A 23,494-nucleotide genomic window follows, 5' to 3' on the forward strand; every position below is an offset into this window, starting at 1 on the left:
TCAGGCAGGGCATTGAAGTCCAAACTCCTAGGAATGGCTGATGCCAGATGCCATCAGACTTCAAACTGAGCCCCAACTACAGCAGCATTTCACTGGCTGGGGACGGGAATGTAGACAACCTGTATACATGAGACTCTGAGGTGGGAAAGTCTCCTAACTACACTCATTTGCAGTGGTGGGGGGGCCGCCTCAGCTCTTTGGATTCTCATTGTCCAGCTAAATAGGAAGATGGCTTGTCATTCCATTGTCGTGTAGCATGACCTGCAAAGGTCACTTTTCCTGCTTCAGCATCCTAAGCTAAGGAGAGCCTCCCCAGAGAGCACACTTTAGTAGTGGACTCTACACCAAGCCCAAGAAGAGCTCTGTGAGGGCAAACCCGAACAAAAACTCAAGACTCCGAAGTGTGTAGATAATTTTATTAAATGCCTCTGACTTGATTGAAACTGGCAAAAACGTGTTCATGATTAGTGTTGCAGCCATTAGCAGCTTTTTCTAGAAAAGCACACAGGTGTAGAAACCTGACACACCCATGAGGCGAGGCAGTACCTCAGCATCTCCGTAAGCCCCTTAGAGGCATGAACCCCTTTCCAGACACGCTTCCTCACAGGACAGACACACCCAAAGTTCATCATGATTCTCAATGGCATCCCAATGGCTCACATGCCAATAAGGGTGAATCAGGCAGAAATTACAAAACTTCGTTTCCAACAGTGCCCGGCGTCCACAGTTAGGCGAGAGCAGTGCAGGTGGGTGGTGTGAGGCAGACCTCACAACAGCCGCGCTGAGTCTCTGCTTCTTCTGGACAACACTGGTAGGTAACACTCCGAAGATGCTCTAATACACTGATCCTCACCCTCACTGAAGAACAGCTACAGCTGGACCGCCCGGTGCTTTAGTCTAGTTCTTCAGTGCAGTTCAGATGGAGGAATTCAAAACTGACAGCCACACTGTCAAAAACAACAACATGCACGATTCATGTCCCTCTCCTTGACTGTTAACCTAGAAACAAGTTCACATTTACCAAAACCTATCTCTAGAATTCAAGAGTACTGTAGCTCTCATGGTGCTATAATGTGATGGATTAGTGAAATCATGATCTATTAATACTGAATGGCAAATCCAAGTTCAAGTGTGCTGGGACTCCAAAAGCCGGGACTCGTGGCAGCATGTTCCAGAATAACACCATAGGAAGTCAAGCCTGCCTGGGGTTCACAGAACAGGAAGCGGCTCCCACCATAACGCTGCTCTATGTCGGACACAGAACTACAAGAAAGAAAAGAAACAGGTGGAAATGTATCTCCTGCGTATACCTGGATTAAACATGAAGTGGTATAAACATTCTATATGTATGTGAAGACTGCCATTGCGTAATGAAGTCTGCATACTAATGCAAGCATCTGTAACAGCATTTTTTAAAGACTTTAAGAAGTCAAAACCAACAATGAGAAGTCCTCTAAGACACAGTAATTAGAATTCCCCAGAAATGAGACACCTAAAGGCCATGTCTCTAGTATACCAGCTATAAGCCCATGACTCCAGCCCCATCCCATAAGTCCCATTTCCCTGTTGGCCCAGGGCGTCAGCAGCGGCAGGAGGATGGTAATTAAGTGAGGGTTGCATTTGCCCACCAGCACCCGGTCCACCTTTGACCAAATGGGGTCACTTTGAGTTCTCTCACTTCTCTCCCTTGCATTAAAAGTAGGAAGGTATTTTTACATAGCTAAGCCATGGGTTAGGACAGTAAGACAGCCAGCTAAGCCACAGGAGAAAACACATCGCTCTCCACTCTGAGCAACAGCCCCTCCCACACAGAGTCTGATTACTGGGCCGAAGGAAAATCAACAGTTGACAGGCTGGGTGGAAAAGAGCATTTTATTACCCACAAGCTCACGCTGGCACTTCCACCAAGCCCTCAACTTCTCTCCATGCTGTTCCCTCTTTCGTGTTCTAGACTACAGCACCATTGCTGGAGTCTGAGTTCTGGCTGCTTTTCTGCCCAGTCTTCACAGCATAAGGCAGACAGAAGCACAACACATGCATAGAAAGCTCATAGGAAGCAGGTACACCCAGCCAGCCAGGGCTTAGACAGCCAAGCCAGAGGGGGGCACAAGCCAAGGAAGGGGACACCTGCCTCCCCAAGCGGGAGGACAAGATTTACAGTCATGGTCCTAGGTTTTCAAAGTAAAGATCCCCAGCCTGTGCGATGCGGACTGTAGGTTCTGATATTTGCAGCCCACATCTCACCCAGAGCCCTGTTCCCCAGGCCATAACATCTTCCTGAAGCCACTGTCTGGCTGTCCTGGCAGTGCCCTCTAGATCCACTGTAATTTAAGACTGAGACGTGTTCTTTACGCTCGTCTCATTCCTGTTTCATGTCTAGAACAAACCTCAGAGCCGTCCAGGTTTCATACCATGGCTTGCACAACACAAAAGCAAACAAAGATGTCAGGTACAAAAGAAAAAAATCATTAGCTCAATCAGGAGAAAAGGCCATCCATCAGAAAACAAAACCGTCTTTAAAAAGGTGTCGCCTCAGCCCTTCCCTCCCGTGTAACCCGCAGGCCAGCGCAGGCTGCTGCTCTCCGTGTCAGGTCTCTATGAGTGATACTTCTCTATTGTTCACCATGGGCCCTTTCCAGCGTATGAAACTAGCTGAATAAAAAGCCCATCAGAGACAGCAAATGTCTCAGAAGTCAGAACACTCTTCTCCCCTACTAACTGAAAAAGAGAAGGCACAGCAAACAATCCTGCAAAGTCAGCTAACTACATAATAGTCAAATCTGCTCCATAAATAAATGCTACCTGTAGCATTAGACCCACGGAACAGCATTCCCTTCTTCTATAACTCGGTGAGCTCTCGGGTCCCTTCGACTGAGGAGGTACCATTTGGATGTTTGCTCTTGGCACAGGGAGGCCCGTGATCTTCTGTCTTCTTTTCCCTGCTCAGTACCCACAGCCTGTGTGGTCAGGATGGTGTGCTCTGATGCTTACAGCTCACGGCTCAGCACTGAGATCTCCTGACTTTCCCTCCCCTTCTCTACCTGAAGCCTTAGTCTCTTCTCTGAACAGTTCTCTCTCCTCCACCACCCACCCTGGCATATCTGTCCTTCCTTTTCTACTGCCCTCAAGATGATTAGAGAGCACCCTTCCCACGCTTCACAGGACCAACATCTCCATACCAGATACTCACAAAGTGTGGTCAATGTCATTTTTTAAATTTTTAAGAAATACTTCATTTTTTTTTATTTTATCTTTTGGGACAGTGTCTCACTATGTACTTCCTGGCTGGCATAGAACTCTCCACGTAGACCAGATTGGAGTAAACTCAGAGATCTACTTTCCTCTCTGCTCCAAAAGCTAGGATTAAAGGTATGCATTACCAAACCCAGTGTCTTTTTTTTTTTTTCCATTTTTTATTAGGTATTTAACTCATTTACATTTCCAATGCTATACCAAAAGTCCCCCATATCCACCCACCCCCACTCCCCTGCCCACCCACTCCCCCTTTTTGGCCCTGGTATTCCCCTGTACTGGGGCATATAAAGTTTGCAAGTCCAATGGGCCTCTCTTTCCAGTGATGGCCGACTAGGCCATCTTTTGATATATATGCAGCTAGAGTCAAGAGCTCCGGGGTACTGGTTAGCTCATAATGTTGTTCCACCTATAGGGTTGCAGATCCCTTTAGCTCCTTGGCTACTTTCTCTAGCTCCTCCATTGGGAGCCCTATGATCCATCCATTAGCTGACTGTGAGCATCCCCAGTGTCTTTTTAATACATTCCTAACTCCTGCTCCAGTGGATGTTCACCACTCAGCTCTGGGGCTTCTTTCCAGCTCAGGACCTCAAACAGAAGGCAAATTCTATAGAGCCCTAACGGCAGTCAGACATCCCTGCCTTCCTACCATCACTCAGCGCTAACAAAGTTGTGCACGCGTTTTGTCAACAAGATGATACATCTCATGAGTAAACACAGCCCGTCAGCCACTGTCCACAGCGTCCAAGAGCTCACCTCTCGTGTGCAGTCGGTTAACAACTCAGCTGTCAGGATACAGCCAGTTAACAACTCCCTTTCAGTATACAGCAGGTTAACAACTCCCTTTCAGTATACAGCAGGTTAACAACTCACCTTTCAGTATATAGTCGGTTAACAAGCTTGGAACTTTCTCACTGTCCTCCTTCATGGCATGCAGGACTGCCAAACAAGAAAAAGACAATGACAATAACTTAGGATCCAGATCAAAAGCTACATGTCTTTCCACAGTTGTAGCCTCAATACTAACGGATGACATGGTGTGACTGATTCACACGGCTTACAGAATCTCTTCTAGGTAAGAGAATACGGTGAATCTCAGTGGAGACATGGGAATCATTTCCCTCGGCCAACATTCCCAAGCACTGGAGGCAGGAACGAGGGACGGGCCATTCGTGAAGCATCTGCTTTGTCCCAGTGCATGCTGGGAAGTGAAGGACAGTGCGCTGTGCACTTGGATGAGCGCTGTTCCCCTCACAGGTCCTTGGAACTGGAGGACCTTCTGGAGAAACGGGAGATTTAACTGTACTCTCTAGAGAGTAGACGAGGGAGATTTAGTGAAAAAATTGAAAGATCAATGAAAAAAGGCCTAGAAGGCAGCTCCAAGCATCTAAGAAGATAAGGAGGTTTTGTCGTGTGTGTGTGTGTGTGTGTGTGTGTGTGTGTGTGTGTGTGTCTGTGCATGCGTGTGCGCGCGTGTGCATGCCTGCCTGCCAGTCTCTGTGTGTATGACTGTATGTATAAGAGGATACACATACACACATAATGATATTGCTGGGATCAAACCTAGGGCTTCATGTATGCCAGACTAAGTGCTAACACGGAGGCACACCTGCCTGCCAGCCTAATGTTATGTTCTTGGTGAATACCAAACTTGAAGACTGAAACAGCAGCCACTCAGCATCAGATTTTAGGTCTCGGTTTCTAATCTAAACCAGCAAGGTAGAGACAAATTCTCAATTGTGTACCTTCCTAGTTAATGTTTTCCTTGGATGTATGAGGAGTCCACACAGTGTCACTGTTAAGTCAGCCCTCTGGGGCTTTGACTGGCTCCAGCACTTCTCTAATTATGAATAAGGTACTTTGCCACCCTGTGTGCCAAGCTCCTCACCCATAGCATGGGGATAATAATCAGGTCTAACTCAGGGCTTGTGAATGAGGGGCCAGCGCCTCATTATGTACAGACAACATGTAGGGCCCAGTGCTAACCATAAGGAGCTGATGGAACTCTCATGACTACAAGTATCATCACGCTGTGACTCCCTTCCCACAGCTTCTACGGGGAAGTCCACAGATGCATGAATGGCTGTTCCTCTATGACGACAGCAGAGGCCCGGGTAAACCCAATTGTCTCTACCATCACAGCATCATCAGAGCTGTCTTAGAGTGGATGTCATTCTGTCATCCAAAGATGCCCAGAAGATTCCAAAAACAACTGTGTCCATCTAGGAAACTATCACCTAAGAGTGTTCTAGACATGGAACTTCAATGACTCTGCCTCGTCCCTGGGCTGCAGCTCCTGGGCTCGATAGTTGCAGTTGCCTAAGCGGTATTTACTCTCCCTTCTTTAGACAATCAGTAGGCTCGGCATTTCTGCTTTTAGGCTTCAGCATTTGGTTTTTTTTTAACTTCTCTCTAAAGTGGCATTCCAGGAGCTGGGGTCATTCAGGGTGCAGCTGCCCAAGAATTAAGAGACTCGGCCCTGTAACTAACCATCTTATGTGATCTTGGACACACACAAATGTGCAAGCTCTTGCTGAAAATGAGAAGGCTGACCACCCACCCAGCTGAGCTCTGGCTTCTTCATCTTACACTGACTGACATCCCTTGATTTACCTATATCATAAGGTAATATAAGACTTTCCATGCACTGCTCACCATGAAAAAGTATAAAGAACCAAGGTTAGCAGGCAGCGAGTGGCTTAGAGGAAGCTGCCCGTCCCTCCTGCCCGTATGTCACTAACATTATCCACACACATGATACACATTTCCTTCTAATAAGAAACCATACAATTTACAATTAGAAGTAATGTCAACAAGTCTAATCCTTTCTATTTTGTTTGTTTCTTTTGAGACAGGGTCTCACTCTGTGTAGCCCAGGATGGTCACATCTCAGAATCTCAGGGCAGTCCTCCCACCTCAGCCCACTCAGTGCTGCCTTACATATGGGAGCCAAATTGCGGGGCTCAATCTCTTCACTTCCTCTGTTTATGAAATTTCAGCAACTGTGCTTGTGTGTTTGTTTGCTTGTTTGGTATAAGGATGTTATCTGTATATCATATATGTGTCTGGCACCTGTGGAGGCCAGAAGAGGATGTCAGAACTCCTGGAATTAGAGTTCCAGACAGTTGTGAGCTGCCATGTGGTTGCTAGATATTGAATCTGGGTCCTCTACACCAGCCAGTGCTCTTAACCACTGAGTCATCTCTCCAGCCCATGCTAAGCTGATTGTGACTTGCTCTGAATCAGACAGAATTTATTTACTATAGGATAAATTGAGAAAATATTTTTATTATAATATTCCATTGCTGCCAAGAGAGAGAAAGTGACTTCCAAGAATACCCCTGAAAATAAAGAGCAGCCAGGTTTCTGTGGCTGTTTATGGCTATCCTAAGACATACTCAACACTACGTATATTTATTAATCTCACAAATCATTTTTTAAATTTACCCCCACATACTGGAGGAGTATCTGTCTGCTTTGTTCATTAATGTACCTAGAAAACAGCCTGGCCCACAGCCGACCCTAGAAATGCTTGCTGGATAGATGCATGCTCTTAGGACTCACTGCCAACTTAGGACAGCCTTATAACAGCTACCTCTGCTTTCCCATTCCCCAAAAGGCAGCTGTTAGCCTACATCTCTACCCCTCTCCTAGTCTGTCACTAAGTTGCATAAGAGCCACAAAGCATTTTACTCGGTGACAGACAGACACGGTCTCATGCATAATGATGGAGATTCAACTTACATGTTTTCTAAAATAAAACAAAACAACAAAAAAAAAACTTAGCTCACAAATATTTCAAAACTTAAGGGAAAGAATTCAAACAACACTCAACTCGGCACTCCATTTGATATGATAGCTATTTACTTCACTGTCATAAGAATCAGGGTGGCATCCACCATTGACCAACCTACACTGACAAAATAAAAATAAACTTCAGAACTAAACCCGAGAGCTTAGGAATCAGCACATGTCAAATGAGGAGTTGTTTAGATTTGCCTTCGCTCACTTTTGGTTAGTATCTGAAGATCTTCCACGGACGGCGGGCCACTCTTCTTCTCGTAAGGGATGACTGTCGTCAGATACTGCCAAGTTAAAAGAAAAAAAAAATCATTCAGGCCTGAGTTAATTTATGTTCACAGCAATACACTCCCTAGATCTACTTTCTACAGAAGTAGGGCTGCTTTGGAGGTGGGCACATGGGCATAGACAGCCATCCCCGAGGTCCGAGTCTTTCCTCTGGGGCTCATTTTTCTCCTCAATCCTGCCTGCTGTGTATAAGTCTCCTGTCGGCATAAGTAAGGCCTTCTTACAGCTCAGTCCCTGAACGCTTGCTCACGGGGTGAGTGCTGAGGACAGCCGGCTCATTTGCTCATTTCTAATGAGTCTTATCTAGCACTTTACTTGCATGTTTTTCAACATACTTTCAGAACAGTCATTAAACTAACATCATAGTTTTAACAATATATACAAATAATAATCTCTGGCCGTCAAATCATTCCCTTTAAGGCCATTCTTATTCCGGTTGAAAACAGCAGTCAACTTGAATAACACGACAATGTTTCAGACACAAACCAATTTCTTCGAGACACTGATAACAAAGACTTACTTCCCAAACAATTACTGAAACAAAATTAGTATGTTAAGTGGTTGTTAGTACATATAAGTGACCTTAGATATTAGAGATTAGATAATTGAGAAAGAATGGCCAAAAAGGTAAATGAATAATAAAAATAATCTCTGAATCTGTGACAAATTGTCCAACCAATTCACTCTCTCTAAACACTCATGATTATCACACTTAGGTTTAAAAATTTCAAAAAGGAAAAGAAAAATCTCCTGAAAGTATGCTCCAGAAACAACTGTCTAGAGCCCTCTATTCTACAGCTCAGAGCAGCTTGCAAAAGCTCACATAGAAACTTAGTGTCCTACACTGTCCTTGAGCTTCTTCAAGCCTGTCCTACAAATTCATTCTCTGTTCCTAATCCCCACAGACTATATGGTTCTATAAATAACTAAAAAAATTAAGGTAGAAAAAGTTGCTAAACAAACAATAACAATAGTAAAAGTTGTTATTTTTACTAACAATAGGGCTCAAACAATAGTAAAAAATAGCTGTTCAACTTTTTAAATCTCAGGGCCCCACATTCTCCCGGTGAGGCTCAACTGTACACCCAAGTATCTTTCTTTATATATATATTCTTAAAAATCCCATAAATGCCAATGATGTGCCCAACTGAGCCTTTACTCATGGTGCCAAGCCATGTGAAGAAACATCAGGAATCTATGCCTTGGCCCGTGGCCACCTCCTCATGAGCCATATCACCTGGAGGTTATGTTTCCATCCTGCAGGTTGACGGAGGCAAGGGGCACGGAATAACAACTAGAATTCACCCATCCCCAAGGGGCCTCCCTATCAGCTGTGAATGTCAGGGTGAAGCTGCCCTCTCTAATACCAACTCTTTCCCATCTTGAGTGATACACAAAAAACTAACCCTGAAGAATCTCTAGGCATTTGGACTTCCTACATCTTACAGTGGCGCACCTTCTTATTCAGCCAGGACCTGGCCTACAAGAGTGTCTCAGTCAGGTAGAATTTTCAAATAGTGGAAGATGATTTCAAATACATTCACCAATATATACATTCCCATGTTCGTGACCCTCCTTTGAATTATGTAAAACCCTAAATACAAACCAAGTTGCGACACATCTGACTACGCATCTCACAGCATATAATTCTGCATCCATGACGTCGTCGTCTTACTCCTCACTAGGCTGACGACTGAGCTGGCTCACCATACAAAACGCCCAACGTCAGATAAAAGAGGTAAGATCTGCTCGCTGCATATTTTTTACCTAAGACTCTAATCTCAAAGGTAACAAAGCTCTGGCCACATTCTCCTCGAAATGAGATCTTCTTTTCTAAATTTTAGCAGCAATGTATCATGTTCCAGTTCAGTTGTTTTCACGATCATGCAAGCCATTACGTCAGTTTATTAACATCTATTTGTTAAAGGTGGGCATGAAAACGGGGCCCTGAAACCTGCTTAAGGATGCAATCGGTCTGTTGTCCAATCCCAACGCTTTCTCCCCAAAGGCAGATTCTGTCCATCTCGGTTCAGACACAGACAGAATGAACCTGCAGCCCTCCCCTTCCACCCATGCTCTCAGTCAATTAGTAAAAGTGACAACTTTCAGGGCCCTCGCAGAGCACAGGAGCAAGCAGAGGGTGAGGAAAAGAAGGAAAACGGAGCACCTGTTTCTCTCCGCCTGAGTTTCCAAAGGTGTGGCGGAGGCCATTCTGAATGACATTTGAGATCCCTTCCATGCTGAAGCGCTAAAGGCAGCAGGACATGGCCCAGGAAGAACAGGACAGAGAGAGAAGTTCAGAGACTATTAGTGGAGTGTTCCGCGATGTCTTTCTGTGCCCAACAGACAAGCAGTTAGAAAATGCCACGATCACTCACTCTCAGACAGCAGACAGAATCATGGTGTTTAGAGACCGCTTTCACTTCCATTCCGGCGTGAGTCCAATGCAGAGCCAACTGTTTGTAAGCCACTATCCCCACAGAGAGCTTCCCCGCTGTAACTAATAGATTTGTTCCAATTGTTGCAAACATCAGCTGTACCCTTACTTTATTAAACAGTTTACCGCACAATCCTTGAGATACCTTTTGATACCGCTTGTTTACTCTTTATCTATCGGAAGCTTGAACGCCTAATCCTTCGCAACGCGCCTGTTCTGAGCTGAAGCGTACATCTTTCCGCCATCAGTTTGGGGAAGATGAACCTGACATTTTCAGACTAGCGACTGTTCCCACTTGCTCTCCAGGCACCTGCCGTTGCCTTGCTACCGAGAATGTGAATTCTCGGCTTAGGCTGCCTGGGGAGCAGCATGGATACCAATTTACCCCCGAAAACATACTCACTCTGTTTCTAGAAAACAATTACAACTTAGTTCTCCTGGCAACCTCCAAGACTTCCTAGAATTCACTCTCTGCACTCAAGTGAGACTGTCTCTTCCCCTTCGGTGACTTATCTTGATTTGCACCCAGCCTGCAGTCACACGCATCATCAAGGGGCACGCTGGCACCCAGCTAGCAGCCGAGTCAAAGGCAGCAGAGATTCTCACAGCCTGACTAACTGAAGGAAAGGCTCCCGAGGAGGAAGCTGCACTCTGAGTCACCAGACGGTGCTTGTCCCTGGAATGTTAGGGGGAAAGCTGAACCAGTAAGCACGCTGAAGGAGTGGATGTAAAGGTATTCTCCAGGTCCTAAGAACGCTACAGAAATGCTCTCTGCTCTCAGACAACGTATACATTAGTCCCAGTGATCGCAAAGTGTGGCCCAGGCACAATCTGAGAGTCACTGAGATTCTAGAGGAGCAGGAACGCAAACTTATCTTAACATTATTAAAATATGGCTTGTCTTCTTTTTAAATTTATTATTGTTGTGATTGAGCATAGTGTTAGGCTTCATACCATGTCTTTCAAGTGCATCATGTACTTTGGCCATATACACACTCCAGTTCACTCAGACTGTCCCAGTGTACAGTGTAACATTCCAAAGGGCAGACTGAATGCAGAGGCGGAGCCGAGGCTCATGTCCTTCAACTGTGCCGTACATCAACAAGACTGACAAAAACAAACACCAATGACACTTCTCTAACCAACCTTTAAAGTTATAGCCTATTAAAACTTACCATTTATATAAGAATTAATCATTGAACTTTGATACTTTGAATGAATTAATCTTTTATTCGTGTTTACTTTTAATACAGTAAATATTGACCAATTCAATTATGTATGAGTGCCCTCTGAGGCTCTCAATAAACGTTAAGAGTGTAAAGAAATCCTGATTAACAAAGAGCTGAGAAATACAAAAAGGGCTATCCTGAAGGGAGCAGGCTACTAGTCTCTGGCCCAGCCACACTAGGCAACCAACAGCACTGCTGGAAATCTGAGCGTGCCCACACTGGCCTTGTGGGAGCTATTCTGCAAGCCCCTCCCTCTCCATTACCCTCGTGCCCCGCCTTTCCCAGACCCAAACCCATACACAGTTTTATGTTGGCAAGAACCAATGGCCTGGCCAAGAGATTGCCCTGGTTCCTCACTCTGCTGAGAATATAACTATTACTTTGGATGGAAGAGACTGCTTTTACAAGAAAAACCTACATAGCATAACTATCTCTGTAGATTCTTCACACACCACATTTTATCATTTGTTCCTTGTTTGTAAAACAGGTTATCCAAAGAGATGACATCACAGGCTCCAGAGCCAGCAATAAAAGATGATTTTCAAGTAAACAAGTCAGCTTGTTAGTTAACTACATTCCCTTGGAAAATGACAAGAAAAAAAATGCTTGCTTTCAGTCTGTATTACCTGGCTCTATTATCTGAGAAAATGATAAAGCTAGATGCAGACTCAAAAATCTCAGCTGGATGAAGAAGTCAGAACTCACACAAGAAAACTATTTGGAAAGTACACTCCAAATTCATTAGCTTAATTTTCCCAGTCAAAAAGCTAATTAGAATCATTGAAGAAGAAAAAAAAACAAAAAGAAAAAAAGAAGGCCAATGCACAGTTATAAGATGCATATGCAACTTGAGTCTTCCTGCGTAAGCACACAGATGTGAACATGTCTGAACTATCTCAACTACAAGAAACTTGGCTGTTTGTGAAAGATGACGTTCACGCCATCGGAATTCTAGCCTGGGAGAAAGAAGTAAAAAGGCGACCCCAGGCTTCCTAATAGAGCAACCTGGAAAACACAAAAACATCTACTGATGCTTGCAGGAGAAGCTGAAGTTCAAGTTTCTCAACAGATCCACTGCTGGGCTTGGACTGGTAGCCACAGCCAAGGGCCCCTTGCCCATAAGCACTCCCCAGCCATCAGCCAAACCAGAGAAACGATGTGGCAGACGGCAAGATTCTACTTCACCTTGCATCACTGCAGAATATCCTCTAAATAGACAGTCAAGAGACTCTAGGGATATAGACATATATACATATATTCATGTGAATGTGGAGGAGGGAGGAAGAGGGAGGGGGAGAGGGAGAGAGAACACAACACAGAAACTAGTTAACAGCTGTGGCTGAGAACTAAGTACTCCTGCCACTATGAACACCGGACGCCCTGGAAACACTCAGTCACAATTTTCTCCCCTCCCTCACTCCTGGCATCTTTCTCTTGGTGTCTTAGTGATGAATCCTCAACCCGCTTTCCCCAGACTCATCTTCTTTGACACTGAAGTCCAAAGACACTTAAGATCCCTCTGAGATTTCCATGAATCACTGTTCCCCAGCCCTTTTCTCTAGATTCTTCATTGTCAAGTATCTGACTGTCTCTGCCTAGTGTTCTCACGATTTCAACCACACTTTGTCCCATGGACTATCTGTAGACACTTTTTCAACTATCACACTGTGTGTGTGTGTGGTGTGTGTGTGTGTGTGTGTGTGTGTGTGTGTGTGTGTGTGTGTGTTTGCCTGTCTGACCATCTCTGTCTAAGAAAGGGTCTTGGTGCACTGTCAGGACTAGCCTCAAACTCCTGGGCTCAAGCCATTCTCCTGTAGATTCTGAGGGATCAGCTCAACAGGCACATGCCAAAAGCTACTGTGCCCAGCCATTCACCGTATTTTTAGTGGGAGATGCAGGGCACAATATCTGAAGAAAGATAGACTGGGGTGGGGGCACAGAGAGATTTATTAGATCAATTTTTCATGAATTCAACAGAAACAGTCAGATCATGTACACGTTTATGTCCCTAAAAGCACAGCCTTGTCCACATCATATGAGGACCTAAGGGATGGGCTAAGCCACAAGACTCTACAGCAGTGGATAGCAGTGGTTCTCAACTTTCCAACTGCTGGGACCTTTTCCTCAACGCTGTAGTGACCCCCAACCATAAAACTATGTTTGTTGCTACTTCAGAACTGAAATTGTGCTGTCATGGATCACAATATGAATCTCTTTATGCAGCTGATCTTAGGCAACCCCTGTGGAAGGGTTGTTCAAGACCCTAGAAGGCCATAACCCACCAACTGAGAACCACTCTGCTAGAGCAATCCCTACGCATGTTGGTAAAATAGGTGCAGATTTCTACATGAATCCAGGAGCCATGTGCCAGTCAGTCAAAAGTATCTGGAAACCGGAAAAAAAAATGTAATGTCACCTTGCGCAGCAAAAAGCCAGACTCCAAATCAGGGATCTGGGTCTCCTTCCAGTTCTGCCATGGTGTGTGGTGAGCACCGTGACTCGCCTACTGAGGCCTGAGTCTTCAGGATGTTCAAGAGAGAGAGCCTGAAGGACGTCAGATTTAAACAGTCTATGAACACACAAATTCCCTCAGCCAAAAAGATATGTTATTTTTTAAGAAGGCACATCAAACCAAAGCTACACACACAAATTGACCATCAGATAACCATGAGGCTGTAACTGACCTAAGATAACAGCAGTGTATAGAGGAAACGTCAATGGTCTACTGCTACGGCTTTCTTTCCTTATGAAGAAACAAGTTTGTTTTCAAGAGAGAAACAGGGACGCCTGCATCTCTCTGTCACAGTGACCTGGGTCATAGGAAGAGCTTGTAAATTTACCTGCTACACTCTGGGTGTGACACCCTTAACACCAGAAGTCAAGCGCCTCTGAACCTGGAAAATGTTTACCATATATATAGCAAGGCCTCTTCTTCTTAGACAAAAGAAAGAAAAATGACCCAAAAGAAAAAAGTCATCTAAGAGTGAGCAGAGAATGGTGGCATGATGGGACACAAAATTATTGATCAAAGGAGTGAAGCACGGAGTTCTGGACGTTTCCACTAAGGAATCGAATCTTGGAAATCAACAGGAGATTAACAAAGGCAGGCAAAATACTGCAATGGCATGATTCATAAAGAGATGCAGCAACTAGCAACTCACAGCTAAACACCAGGCTGATAACAAGGAGCAGCAGAAGTCGGGGAGGCAGAAGACAGAGAATGCAGCAAGGGGGGGGGGGAGGGGGAGTGGAAAGATCTCCACAGAACAAGGATAGAGCCTGCCTCACAACTGTTCCATCATTTAAAAAACAAAATAGGGGCTGGTGAGATGGCTCAGTGGGTAAGAGCACCCGACTGCTCTTCCAAAGGTCCGAAGTTCAAATCCCAGCAACCACATGGTGGCTCACAACCACCCGTAATGAGATCTGACTCCCTCTTCCAGAGTGTCTGAAGACAGCTACAGTGTACTTACATATAATAAATAAATAAATAAATAAATAAATAAATAAATCTTAAAAAAAAACACCACATTTTTGGATAAAATTAATTTTAGAAGATAAAACTTCAAAGACAAATGAGAAAGACTTTTTGAAAGCATCATGTCACCGAGCAATGCTACACTTACAACCTGGAGAGCAGAGGCAGTATCAGCGGTTAGGGTGCTAACCTGGCCCAGAGTAAGGATTCTTTCCACAGAAATTTCGTAAGTGAGAGGGAGAAAGTGGGGAGGGGAGTAAGGGGCGTTTCTCTGCTCACCATTTATCAAAATGAGGGGCCACAGACATGTCAAGGCACTGGCTGCTAAGTCTCAAGGCCATAAATACCGAAAGACAGGAAGAATGCTGGAGATCTGTTATGTTTTAATCAAAATGAATCATTAAGATTAATGAAAATATTAGGAGTGCCAGAAGCCAGTTTTCCTTCCGTTCAATTTGGCATTCCCACTCAAAAAGCAGAAAATCCAAATGGCCCAATACAGAAGTGACACAGTGAGAAGCTCTGGCTCTACGCTATCTCCCATGGCATCTTCAGGAAGGAGTTCGAAGTTCCACAAAATGTCCTGCTCGGAATGGAATGTTTTGCGTGAACCCTTATATAGGCAGGAAGGTGATTCAGCATTACAGTATTTGCCTTATTATTGCCCTTGCTACAGACAAAATACCAAAGTCGTGTAGCAAGGCCTGGGGAAGGAAGGGGTTATTTGACATAGAATCCAGAGCCTTCAGTCACTATTCAGTTGCCTCTGAGAATTTCCTTCCCTGGCAAGGGTATGAATTAAGAATCTCAAAAGCATCCATTCTCTGGAATTTTTTTTTCAGACAAAACCAGGAGCAACAAACACAGTGTAAGCAAGATCTAAAAGATAAAGGAGGTTAGAGCTCCGAGCCAGAGCACAACCTGCCTGCGTGGCTCAAAGGAAGGAAAGCCAAGCCATTCCTGGCTCTTCTCTTTAGAGAGCTCTGCACCTCTGGAGAATTCTCCACCCCTTCTAAATACCCCTCACCATGCTTCCTCTCTGTGCCTGCTAGTTCTTTGAGCTAAGGCTCCTGTAGACCTAACGTGCTTATTCAAGATTAGGCAATAAGAATACTGTTAATATTCTTTCTGGGGCTGTTGTGCAGTTTAAAATGAAGTAATGCACAGGCAGAACTCAGCAATGAGCTTAGAAAAGATCAATTTTTTTTTTAAAAAGTCTGGACTCTATTCATTTAAATGGGGTGCTGGAATAACACTTAGCCATCATTTCCAAAAGCAACCATGACATCCTTTTACATTGGTCCAGAAGAGCAGAAACTGCATCACGTTGTCCAAATAGAAACAAAATGATAACTGAGAAACACTGGGCTCCTGACTGCAGGCCACAGCAGACTAAACTGAAGACCACGGAAAGAAATAATCTACAACAAGATCTAGAAATCAGCTAAGGCTGTGAAGGTCTTTCAGCATAGAGAATCTGAGAAGTTTCTGCAAACTCAAAAGCAGTAAGAACAAGCCATGACGTGGGAGTTTGTCCAGAACTTTCCATGGTTCTCTAGAGCAACTCTTTCTATGTAGGACATCTCACCAGCTCAACTAGTTTCACAAACAAACCATGAGCATATCTAACACAGGGGAAAGCAAAGCGAAGATGGAGGCCAGGAGACTGGAGTTACTTCTGCCTGAGTGTCTGCTCCAGGCCTCATATGAACCGACCCACACAGGTCTCTAACTAGGGAGAGCAGCTTCCAAACTTATAGTACCAAGCTGTGTTAGGAAAAATAAATAAATAAAAGGTTAAAAAAAACTAAGGGAAGCTTTTCATCTACTTTTTTTCATCTACTTTTTGTTTTTAAGTTATTCTCATCTGCCCTCCTGCCATTAACATTCTTATGCTTGGGGAATTCAAGGGAGGGTGAAACAGGGCTGGAGAGATGGCTCACTGGTTAAGAGCACTGGCTGCTCTGCCAGAGGTCCTGAGTTCTATTCCCAGTAACCCATAGTGGTTTACAACCCTCTGTAAATCAAATTTCAGAGCCAGGTGGTGGTGGCGCAGGTCTTTAATCCCAGCACTCGGGAGGCAGAGGCAGAGGCAGGCGGATTTCTGAGTTCGAGGCCAGCCTAGACTACAAAGTGAGTTCCAGGACAGCCATGGCTATACAGAGAAACCCTGTCTCGGGGGGAAAAAAAAATCAAGTTTCAGGGGACATGACACTTTTTTGACCTCTGTGGGTCGGCACCAGGCACTGAAGTGGTGCAAAACATACACATAATTTTAAAATAATTTAATTTAATTTAATTTAAAAACATAATTACCATTCCCCATAAATCACATCCAATTAGATAATTTGACAATCATCAAGTACTAATTTATTGAATAGTAGTTTTAATTTTCAGTAAAACAAAGTTCTTAAAATTAAGCAAAAAGCATTAGAAAGGTATGAGGAATGAATGAAAAACAATAGTACAAAGCTTACAAAGTAAAAACACGCAGAGCAGATACTGCCTGAGCTGTGAACACAGAGCTGAGTGTGGTTGCCCACACCATTAGCCCCAGCACTTGGGAGGCAGAGGCAGGAGGATCTCAGTGAGTTTGAGGCCAGCCTGATCTACTTAAGAGAGCTCCAGGACAGCTAGGGCTATAGGGAGACCATCTGAAAAAACAGACAAAAAGATGTAAAAGTGATACCTTGTTTCGATCCTTTAAGAAAATCAAATGGTCTCAATGTGAATTATAAAGTTTAAGAGAATTCCACCAGAAGTTTCTTTTCAAAAGCCAATATATCCAAGTTTGAAAACTTGAATTATTCCAAAGCAAATAAATACTAATTCTAATTTTTAGGAGATATTCTTCACAATAGAGGAAAGCATGGAGCTGGGAGTAAAACTTAGCTGTACAGCCCCTGCCTGGCATGTGTGAAGCCCTAGGCTTAATCCCAAGGAAGCAAGGAAGAAAAGAAGAAGAAGGGTAGGGAAGGAAAGAGAGAGGAAAGGAGGACTAGGAGGATGGAGGGAAAGAAAAAGGGAAAAAGGGAGAAAAGAAATACCACCAATTATCATCCACAAACTATTGTTGAAAATGTATTAATATTTGCATTTGAGGACAAATCTGTTCTTTCACAGAGAACTGTTTAAAAAGGAAAGGATGGATCAGTACCTTCTCCACTCATTTTCTGTTAAATCATCTTCTACCACTATGTGGGAAAACCGTGCCCAGACAGCATCCAGCATAGCTATTCCTTTTATTCATTTCCAAACTAGAGACAACTGGTCTACCTACTAAGTCCCTTGCTTAGCTTCTAGCTTAGACACAGAACAAAGGTCTCTTGTTGGGCCAGGAGCATGTGAGGCTTGAAGATTGGTCAATGCACAGTCATCTTATAAGCTAAACTCAGGCTACTGAAGAAGTTCTAAATGACAAACTCTTAGGACAGAACACGGCAACATTTTATGTGACTTGTATGTTGTGGTCTGTCCATTCAAATCCAAATTGAGTTTACATTTCCCTCTAAATTTTAGAAAAGATTTCTTTTTATTCTATGTATATGCATATCTTGCCTGCATGTATGCATGTGCACCACATGCATGGAATGCCCTTGGGGGTCAAAGAGATCATTGGGGTGTTAAGTATACTCAATTTAAATTAAGTATACTCAATTTAAATCAGGAGCTGGCCAGCTGTTTCTGTAAAAGGTCAGAAAGTAAGTATTTTAGGCTTTGCTGGCCACACAGCCTCCAGTGAATCTCTTTAACTCTGTCTCCACAGTATAAAAACAGTCACAGGTGCTAAGAAGATGAATGGATATGGCTGTGTTTCAATAAAACTTTATTTATAAAATAAACAGAGAAGGAATTTGGGACAGTAGTAATTTGCTTTGCTACCTTCGAAAAGGTTCGATTTAGAAATTCCAAATTAAAGAAAGAGAAAAGGAGTCCCTGGTACATTTATTTTTCTTTAGAAAAGAAGAAAAAAAGCCAAAGTTTCAAGTGGATATGTCAGAATATACCTTTTAGGCTGAGAACTAGAATTAAAATAACTTCTAAGTGATCTAATAGTGACTGTTTAAATGAAAACAAAATTCTCTTACCTTAATGTCAGCTTTGAACAAGAGTAAATGGAAAACTATCACTGGGGGTGCTCTAGCAAGACAAGAAGAGACAAAGTAACCTGGCCATCAGTCCTAAGAAGAGGTGCATCCGAAACAAAGCAATGCATCTATGGGTGAAAACACATCCAAGGAAGAACTTCTTCCATTGAGCTCTTCCAAGGAAGAGCTGCTTTCATCTCTCTAGCTCTTCCCCACCTTTAGACAGTCATCTTCTCAACTTCAAAAGCAGTTATGTAGGGTCATATTTTTTTTACAATCAAGTTTCCTGCTTTCTCTAGAATTTATAAGTTACCACTTGCTAATCACCCAAAAAAAATCATTAGAGGCAAGCTTTCCAAGTGATACCAGTTAATATATCTTTGATTGTGTTGAGAGTCATAAGACTCTAAACTCTCTAGAAAGTTCTAAGTGATTAGGCCAAGTAAAAAAAGATATCAAGAGTCATATCATTGCAGCCAAAGACTGAGAATAAGGCACCTCCCACCTGTCCTGTGAACCAGAGTCATGATTCTGAAAGGGTATGTCCTTTTTCATCCACACAATGACAGAGGCAGGTAAACAACAGTGTCTTTCAAACTTGAGATAATTCTGTTATGTACAGGAGCAACTGAATTAAAACATATCCTGGAATATTTCAACTTGTTTTTGTACCCAAGGGAACTGCCTCTAAAAGTTAATGATCTGTGAAAATGTCTGATATAAATAGGAGCCTGGTTCTCCTACTCCACCACCAACAGCCCAAAAAAAAAAATCCTGGGGGAATAATATTAATTCAAATATAAAATCCAAGCCTTCTGGGAGTCAATCTGCATCCACTAGAGGTGGGTGAGGCACTGATAAACTGCAAACGAGCCCTTCAGGAGCCTGTACTGTGAAGAAATGGAGGTTGGAGCCAATGACTACAACACAACATGGGACTGCAGTAGCTGAAGAATTTGCACCTCATATATACATATAAAAACCATTTCAATTATAGCATCATCGGCAACACAGGAAGGGATACAAATAGATCACACCTCAGCTTTCCTACCAGATCAGTACAATTTAAAAGGCCAATCAAACCTCTGCTTCTGGGATGTACAGGCAAACAGTCTCTCTAATATTGTTACCAATGTGAAGACCTAGAAATTCTATTCATTTCAATGAGTCTGAGTGAATCAACTAGTTACACTAATCATGGTTTCACATATAAATGTCAGATTCCTATGAGATATCTCAGAGCAGAATGTTAAGGAAGCAGGTGGTCATATACAATAACTAACATTACCCCTGGTATATGCTAATCTTAGACATAGTATATCATTTAATCTGAAACTCAAAAGTCTCTACATCCATAGTGGCAGGACAAGATTCAAAGATTCTTAGCCCAGGACCCTTGATTAATATGCTACTTAGCCTCTGTGGAGATGTCACCTGACACAAAGATTCAAGACACAAATATAGATCATTAATCTTTTATTTATCCAACAGAAATGCACTAGGTACTGTATACTGGACCTAAAAAATACCAAGGAAGCAAAGTTAAATTTCCTATCTTCAAGAAAGCAACACAGAGATGGGCACACAAACACACAAGATTATTATTTCAGTGCTGCTAGAAATAATTAAAAGGCATCATACGAACCCCAAGAGAGGAGGAATCTAGTCCATTCTGGGTTGAAGGAGGAATCCGCAAAGAAGGTTCTAAGAAAGGAAGGCAATGCTTGACCATAATTTTGAAGGATGAGTTTAAAAACACAAACAGGAAGGGGAGGGAAAAGAGTCAGGTGAGGGAGGTCTGCTGCAGCAAAGTATGGTGCAATATAAAGGAGCATGGCTTCACCCAGGCTTCTGATCGCCACCACCAGGCCAGCCTCTACCACCCACGTGCTGCATCAGGTGCTCAAGACAAGACAAAGCAGCAGCTGCTTTGTCCCTCTGCTGTCCCAAGTGCATTGCCCCAAGACTGACTCTTCTACAATCCTTCCAACCTGAGACTGGGAGAGGGGCTGACAAACCTCTGCCAATCCCTGAGAAGCACAGCAGAGAAGCAACGACCACATCCACAGTGGCTCGGCAGCAGCTCGACTCTCTCAGTCAGCACTGTTTCATTTAAGGCCAATCATTACTTTTGTCTGTTTATTTGTTGGCTGGTTGTTTCTATTATTCTTCCCTCTTAAAATCTGTGCTCAATGCATAAGTCTGGCCTGGTTTAGTCCCCACTGTAACTTGAACAGTGCCTGGAACAAGGAATACTCCACAAACTTGCCAAATGAATGCACACTGCCATACCTTACCTCATATATATTGCTACTTTAAAATTTAACACTCAAACTAAGGTAACATTTCACTTTTACAAGACGTGCATTATTCCCATTACTATTTATTGCAATCTTATGCCCGGATAAAATATTCTAACTCTCTAGACAGCAGCCCTAACACTTCCCCCAATTTTTTTCTTGGGCAAATGTTTGAAACAAAACATGCTGAAAGACAACAGCTGGACAGTTTAACCCTGATCTATTCCCCGTCAGATATTTCATCAGAGTCCATCATCTGAACTCAAGAGAGCAAGTTGGTCATTATAGAAATACTATTACACCAACTATCAGTGGTTATGTTTCAAAGCACTGTTAAAAACAAAAACAAGTTATTCCACGTCCAAGAGACCGTTCAAATGCACTGGAGGGAGGGGAAACAGTGATGTCTCTGGAAAAACAAGCAATGCACACATGTACATGGAAGGACCAGGTTTTGAACTGGTATCGCTGATGACGGTACACTTAGTGAGTTATGTGCCCCAACCACATGTTACATAAAGCATCGGAGAAGGAATTCCTCTAGCAATCCATTTACCCAAATGGCCGCTTCACTTTAGACTTCTTCTGCACCACCTATAACTATCTTCAAAATCACCAGGTTCTGGCTGTCTGTGTTACAGACGGGACTGTTTTTCTCTGGCATTTGAGCTAAAATAAGACATAGAAAACAAGTGCCAGAGTTGAGCCATGCCATTACTGTCCTGGTTGAAGTTTTTAACACAAATAGTGAATCAGGACCAGGAAGCAACTTCATGAGCTCAAATATTATAAAAAAATAAATAAATAAATGGAGTTTTGTATGACTCTATTTCAAGACCAATAAAGGTTTAACTATAACACCTCCCCCCCCCCCGTCTTAACAAATCCAATTCTCAGTATAAATACTGTACAAAACTACACAATGGAACCATGCTAACCCTATTTATACGGGAATTACAGAAAGAAGTCTTTAAACCCCTCTAGGGATAAATTTGTTTTTCTCAGCCAAGTGTTAACACCAACAAATAGAGGATTTGCATCTAATCCCTAACACCGGTTATGGAGAAATTACCAACCATGCTAGGATTTACCAACTAAGCATTTCACTTAATCCTACTACCATAATAGGCAACTTAAAAGGTATATTTTTATTAAAATACTACATGCAAATGAAAATATTATCCTTGATATTTTAAAATAAATGTTCCAGGACAGTATAGTCAGACAAATGCTTTTCCTTCCTTATGATCACTAGAAATGACTAAACAGACATTCTTCCCATTGGTGTTTTCAAAGACTAAATTCATCAGGATCCTTCAACATGAACTTATAAGTTCTATTCTTTCTAGAATTCTACAAGTAGGCATCAGAGTAAGAGAGTGAATTTATTCGTGTTATTGGCCATATGGCTAATGGAGTGCATGGAGTGCATGGTATGTATGATTATGTACTACCCACACACTGGGGACCCAGCTACCTAACACCTGGATTCTCTTCCTAGAATCCTATCAACGTCTGCCAATGAGATTTCATTCTCTGGTGAATAATTCAAGACGTCATCAAAGAGAGAACTTCTATTACTTTGAACCCTAAGGTTTTTGACATGCATTACTACATTATATTGTGATTGACAAAAATGTTCACTTTAGAAAAATGGATCAATTTACCCAACCTTTCTAGTCTAAAAACAGAATCAACATTTGTTCACATATGAAGTGAGGGTGGAACTATACAGTACCCCAACTGGTCACAGAAAAAATGGTAGAGAACTGACTGATAATATTTATGATGAAGTTTAACCAATGAAATCACTTTAGAAAACAAAATACCTTTTATGAAGGCTTGAGGTTTCAAATATTCCCATATGCTCTCCCTGTCAGTAATCCACAGCCAAGTGGCTGATGTCACACAGCTGCCACCCACACCCTCTGATGAGTCAGCAGGAACGTGTTTACATTTAGGTTGAGCACAGTTCTCAGCTACCTCTAAGAGGACTCTCTTCACTGCTTATAATACAACCCCCAGAGCTAAGCACACACAAGAAAACAGAACCACTCATAAGCAAACCAGACAAACTGATCTCTACTATCACTGTGATGTGGTAAGGAGTGCCCACTGGCCAGTCCTCTTTGCTTGAAGACATTGTCCTCGTGGTGCTCTGGCTAGAGGCTCCACACTCTGCACAGGTTCGACCTGCCAGACCCCCCGCTGGCCAGCTGTGCTGCTGGAGCGACCTGTGGACGGCATCAGGTGTTTGCTGCACACATCACTTACTGTGCCCGGCATGTGACTTCTCTCACTCCTCCCGTTCTGAGAGCTGCCACTTTTGAGCTTCTTCTTCTTCTTGGCTGTCTCTTTGTGTTCTTTCTGCTTGTTCTGCACCTCAATCAGAGCGGAAATGAAGCTGTTTTCCACTTCCTTCTCGAACTCGAGTTCATCTCGCAGGGCCAGCTGCTGCACCAGCTCCTCAGAGTACTGCTTAATGGCTGCCTCGATCTCTTCCAGCAGTTCGTTTAGCTCAGACACCGACAGCCTTTTCACTCCTGTGGCCAGAAACACGGACGGCGAACACTGAGACACGGCCGTTTCAAGGCAGCATAATGGGTGCTTTAAACCAAAGG

The 23,494-nt window shown here is 43.2% G+C and overlaps 1 protein-coding gene and 1 long non-coding RNA gene across 6 annotated transcripts in view; both read right to left on the minus strand.

Moving 5' to 3' along the window:
* Fez2 (fasciculation and elongation protein zeta 2 (zygin II)) overlaps window positions 1-23,494 on the minus strand; it is a 48,941-nt gene that overhangs the window by 8,271 nt on the left and 17,176 nt on the right. The window contains exons 5-10 of one of the 5 annotated variants that reach the window (NM_001360407.1): window positions 23,148-23,416; window positions 9,509-9,589; window positions 7,262-7,337; window positions 4,126-4,191; window positions 2,388-2,416; window positions 396-1,263 (exon numbers count right to left, since the gene is read on the minus strand). In NM_001360407.1, coding sequence (NP_001347336.1) covers window positions 2,406-2,416; window positions 4,126-4,191; window positions 7,262-7,337; window positions 9,509-9,589; window positions 23,148-23,416 — 503 coding nt within the window. In that variant the 3' untranslated portion in view covers window positions 396-1,263; window positions 2,388-2,405. Of the gene's footprint in view, window positions 1-395; window positions 1,264-2,387; window positions 2,417-4,125; window positions 4,192-7,261; window positions 7,338-9,508; window positions 9,590-23,147; window positions 23,417-23,494 lie in introns of those variants that run through there. The other 4 variants (NM_001285940.1, NM_199448.3, NM_001285949.1 and 1 more) reach the window with 4 other exon arrangements.
* Window positions 18,839-22,843, minus strand: Gm32336. The gene is made up of 2 exons (XR_385776.2): window positions 22,703-22,843; window positions 18,839-20,277 (listed from the first exon to the last, which is right to left on the minus strand). It is a non-coding gene; the product is annotated as a predicted gene, 32336 (long non-coding RNA).

The sequence above is a fragment of the Mus musculus genome, chromosome 17 (assembly GCF_000001635.26).
Source record: "Mus musculus strain C57BL/6J chromosome 17, GRCm38.p6 C57BL/6J".
Taxonomy (NCBI): Eukaryota; Metazoa; Chordata; class Mammalia; order Rodentia; family Muridae; genus Mus; species Mus musculus.